Here is a 5000-nt window from a genome sequence, read left to right as displayed (position 1 = left end):
TATTTGGAATTAAACAAAGCCAACACCAGACTTTCTCAGATGGAACCTTAAAGCGTTGGAGTGAACTTACAGAAATACTTCGATTCTACACACTGGACTCCCAACTAGAAGGTGAGTTAACCTACTATTTTAATTTTTAAATGCGTTAGCGTCAGTTTTATTATCAACGTGAACATAATAATAATAATAATAATAATAATAATAATAATAATAATAATAATAATAATAATAATATAATAATAATAATAATAATAATAATAATAATAATAATAATAATAATAATAATAATAATAATAATGATAATGATAATAATGATGTTGATGATGATGATGATGATGATGATGATGATGATGATGATGATGATGATGATGATGATGATGATGATGATGATGATGATGATGATAAGAAGAACTATTACCCTTGTTGTGTTGCTGTTGTTTTTGATTCGTTATAGATTCACGAAATTAAAATTTTGAAATGCATTTTAAAAATAAAATTCATTGTTTCCAATCATGTATCGTCTATTTCATTATCTTCTACTTTTTTTTTCATTGCAGATGAAGAAAATGAATCCTCATTAGAGAAGTCTAAGGCTATCCAGAAATTTATAGAACGCCAGATTCAGCTCCTGAATGCTCAGAAAAATCAACGGATTTACTTTCCAGATGATTTAATTCTTGCTTTTTCGTGGTCCACGAGGTCAAGAGTGCTATATTCTTCTTTACGTGGTCACCTTTATCTCCCTTCTAAGTCCACCCTGGGAAAAATTACACGACAAACCAAAAATGTAGCAGATTTCACCATCTATTCTAATTTTTTCCAACAGCAGGAACTACGAAGCAGAGCGTGTGTTGTGCCAAACTCTGAGTTAACAGAGTATTTTAATTCTAGGGACAGGGATGGTTTATCTTCACTGTGCGAGTTGTTTTTAGAATTTTCACTCCTTTCATATTGTTTCTTTGTTAACAATAAATCAAAAATATGTAGGGCAAGATTAGCCGTAATTCTTGGCAATTTTGCAGAGACATTTGCAATCGATGTGTGTGTTCCTGTAAAGGCTATTCTATGCCTGTCCAATATATTTAAGAAGAGATTTTCAATTTTCAATTCGAAGAAGCAGTCGGATAAAGGAAGATGAACAAACTGAGGTCACAGTAATTATTATATCAGCTCTATTTCTTTGTGGATATCCATTTATCATCCTCATTATCATCATCATCATCATCAGCATCATCAACATCATCAGCATCATCATCAGTCCCACCACTGCCAACATCACCGTCTTTGCAACCATCATTATATTCATCTTCATTCACCACCACTACTTCCCCCACCACCACCACCATCATCATCATTATCATTATCATCATCTTTGTCATTATCTATCAGAATCATTATTGTCAATATATATTAGCATCAGTAATCACCGCAATCACCTTCACTTTCTTCATCATTGTCATTAATATATCAGTATCATCTTTATTGCCCTCACCACCATCAATATCATCATCATCTTCACCTTCATCATCATCATCATCATCATCATCATCATCATTTTCCATCACTACCAGCATAATAGTCTTTGCGATCATCATCATATCCATCTTTATTCACCACCACTACCGCCACCATCCTATTTAAATTATTAGCATCATTATTATCATCTTCATTCGTAGTCTACGTCACTATTTATCAGTGTCATCATTATTGTCATCACAAGCATTAATATCACCATTATTTTCACCTTCATCATTATTGTCATTATCTATCAGCATCGTCTTTATTACGTTCACCTTCTTTACCATTGTCATTATCTAACAGCATCATCTTTATTGCCATCACCACTAATATCATCTTCATCTTCATCATATCTCCATTATCTACCAACCCCAGCTTTATTGTCGACACCATCATCAATGTCATCACCAACTTCACCTTCATCATAATCGTCATTATCTATCACCATCATCGTTTCACCAGTATCATCACCAGCACCATTATCTTCACTACCACAACCATCAACCTCACCAACGTATATTATCAATTTTCTTCAACATCGTCACCACCACTATCTTTTTTTATTCATATTGCTATTGAAGCAGCTTTTTGTGTCAATCATATTCTCATATTTCTGCTGTGTCATCTGTAGGGGACATAAATGAGAATTGTTCTTCAAATTTATGCAATCTTATCTATAGCAATGTGTTTATATTGTCACTTTAAATAAGTTTTATAAAGAAATGAGCTTGGTCATCATACAAAATCTATTTTGAATATTATCATCATCAATGTCATCCTCCTCTTCCTAATTTTCATCATCATCATCATCATCATCATCATCATCATCATCATCATCATCATCATCATCATCATCATCCTTATACACCCCTTTCTTGAGTATTAAAATATATTTCTGTAGTTAGTCTTATTTAATGTATTTATATTTGTATATAAATATATAATGCGTGTGTGTGTGTGTGTGCGTGTGTGTGTGTGTCTATTTTGAATATTATCATCATCAATCTCATCCTCCTCTTTATCATTCTCATCATCATCATCATCATCATCATCATCTCCTTATACACCCCTTTCTTGAGTATTAAAATATATTTGTGTAGTTAGTCTTATTTAATGTATTTATAATATTTGATATAAATATAATGTGTGTGTGAGTGTTTGTGTGTGTGTGTGTGTGTGTGTGTCTATTTATATATTATCATCATCAATCTCATTATCCTCTTCCTACTCTTTATCACCAATATCATCATCATCATCCTTTTACGCCCCTTTCTTGAGTATTAAATATACTCGTATTTGTGTAGTTAGTCTTATTTAATGTATTTATAGTCTTTGTATATAAATATAGTGTGTGTGTGTGTGTGTGTGTGTGTGTGTGTGTGTATAATTATTGTATGACTTTTATTTGAAAGAAGTTAAATTCATCATTCTCATTACCATCGTCATCATCGCCATCTTGATATCAAGTAATTATATACTAATTCAATAAATAGTAAACATCTATTATTAATATTCTCTGTATGAAACTGAACTAATTATTGGCCTGCCGTTGCCTACGTATTAACTAATTTGAAACATTGTAAAATACAAACAAACTATTATTATTATCATCATCATATTCGTCGCTGATACCATCATTTCTTTTGATCTCTCTCTCTCTCTCTCTCTCTCTCTCTCTCTCTCTCTCTCTCTCTCTCCCTCTCTCTCTCTCCCTCTCTCTCTCTCTCTCTCTCTCCCTCTCTCTCTCTCCCTCTCTCTCTCTCTCTCTCCCACTCTGTAAAAAAACTATTATTATTATTATCATCATCATCATCATCATCATCATCATCATCATCATCATCATCATCATCATCATCATCATCATCATCATCATCGCTTGTACTATCACTTCCATTCAAAAATTATTATCATATATTTTTATAAAATAAACTTCAATTGCACTTTTTGCTTGCAAATCTTATTTTATGTGTTCAACGTTTGATTTTCATTAAATGTAGAAGTTTGAGAGAGAGAGAGAGAGAGAGAGAGAGAGAGAGAGAGAGAGAGAGAGGGGGGGGAGGGAGGGAGAGAGAGAGAGAGAGAGAGAGAGAGAGAGAGTTAAGTGCTATCAGCGGGACTCGTGGGCCTTCTAGTTTTCACGCCAGATTCCCGACGAGTCGGCATGTGTATAGATAGCATTGTACAGAGTGCATTGGTCATAGAGTCCCAGCCATAGCAATCTAGAGACGTGCAGTTCGAGCGACCGTGGCCAAAAAAATCTGGAAGGCCCATGGTTTTTTTGAACTGGGGGAAGGGGCGAGAGTTGAGTTATCTCGGTTACCTGCATGATATGGCATTAATTACATTACTCAAACACGCTCGCACGCATACCAAAGCACTAGAGTTTTAAGACTAAAACGCACACGCATACACACACACACACACACACACACACACTTAGCATCAAGTAGTGCCATATGTCACACTTTTAAGAATTCAGTCTTGCTTGTACATATTGACCACTTGTAGTTGTGAATCGCCCTTATTCTGTTGTTCATTTTCATGGAGTGACCATTAAGTTTTGTTGTAGTTGTGAATTGCCGTTGTTTATTGCTCATTTTCCCTGTACAATGGATTCGGCAATGCATTTTAAGCAAATAATAAACAATTTATCATTATTTTTTAAAATCAATAATAGCCGAAAATGCCTCGAAAATGTTCTGTTTTTGATTGCACTTCAAATTATAGACATGGCGAAAAGACAACTGTATATAAATTTCCTTCGGATCCAATTGAGAGACAAATATGGATTAATGCACTGCCAAATAAAATCGATTCGAGTGATGTTACAGACTATATGGGTATCTGTGCCAATCATTGGCATCATGATGCTCCTATAAGACGGAAATCAAGGTATCCTTCACCTGCTATTCCTCCAAATAAATGGCCAAATACAATACCCCCTTCTTGTTTGCGAAAAACAGCACCATCTCGTCAGACATTAAATTCGATAAGTGAATTTAGAGACAGGCGTCAAGATATTGATGAGTTATCAATTTTTCTTAAGAAAGATTTACTTGAAATTACAGAAAATGAGTTGGGAAAGACCTTTAAAGATTGTTTTGTTCAAGAGATTTCCTCTCATGGTGTTGTTGGACTTTCTTCAGATTCTGAGTTTAGTCTTCATAGCCGTGCTAGGATCGGTATGGTCCACTCATTTAGTATCTACTTTACAGTTAAAGAGGTGAGCGATGATCACAGCATCAGTTCAATTCAATATGAGAGTTTCTTTGGAATTAAACAAAGCCAACACCAGACTTTCTCAGATGGAACCTTAAAGCGTTGGAGTGAACTTACAGAAATACTTCGATTCTACACACTGGACTCCCAACTAGAAGGTGAGTTAACCTACTATTTTAATGTTTAAATGCGTTAGCGTCAGTTTTATTATCAACGTGAACATAATAATAATAATAATAATAATAATAATAATAATAATAATA

The 5000-nt window shown here is 34.0% G+C and overlaps 1 protein-coding gene across 1 annotated transcript in view; it reads left to right on the top strand.

Moving 5' to 3' along the window:
• The window catches only part of LOC144959799 (uncharacterized), a 13594-nt gene extending 11206 nt beyond the window's left edge, over positions 1 to 2388 (top strand). Inside the window, exons 3-4 of the mRNA XM_078892548.1 lie at positions 1 to 111; positions 558 to 2388. The exon at positions 1 to 111 is cut by the window's left edge and continues 1206 nt beyond it. Coding sequence (XP_078748674.1) covers positions 1 to 111; positions 558 to 1138 — 692 coding nt within the window. The 3' untranslated portion in view covers positions 1139 to 2388. The remainder of the gene's footprint in view (positions 112 to 557) is intronic.
• The last annotated feature ends 2612 nt before the right edge of the window (positions 2389 to 5000 follow it).

Source organism: Berghia stephanieae, chromosome 14, assembly GCF_034508935.2.
Source record: "Berghia stephanieae isolate SIO BIC M18660-M18661 chromosome 14, UCSD_Bste_1.3, whole genome shotgun sequence".
Taxonomy (NCBI): Eukaryota; Metazoa; Mollusca; class Gastropoda; order Nudibranchia; family Aeolidiidae; genus Berghia; species Berghia stephanieae.
The sequence above is the reverse complement of the archived record's forward strand: the minus strand, read 5'-3'. Positions and strand labels throughout refer to the sequence as shown.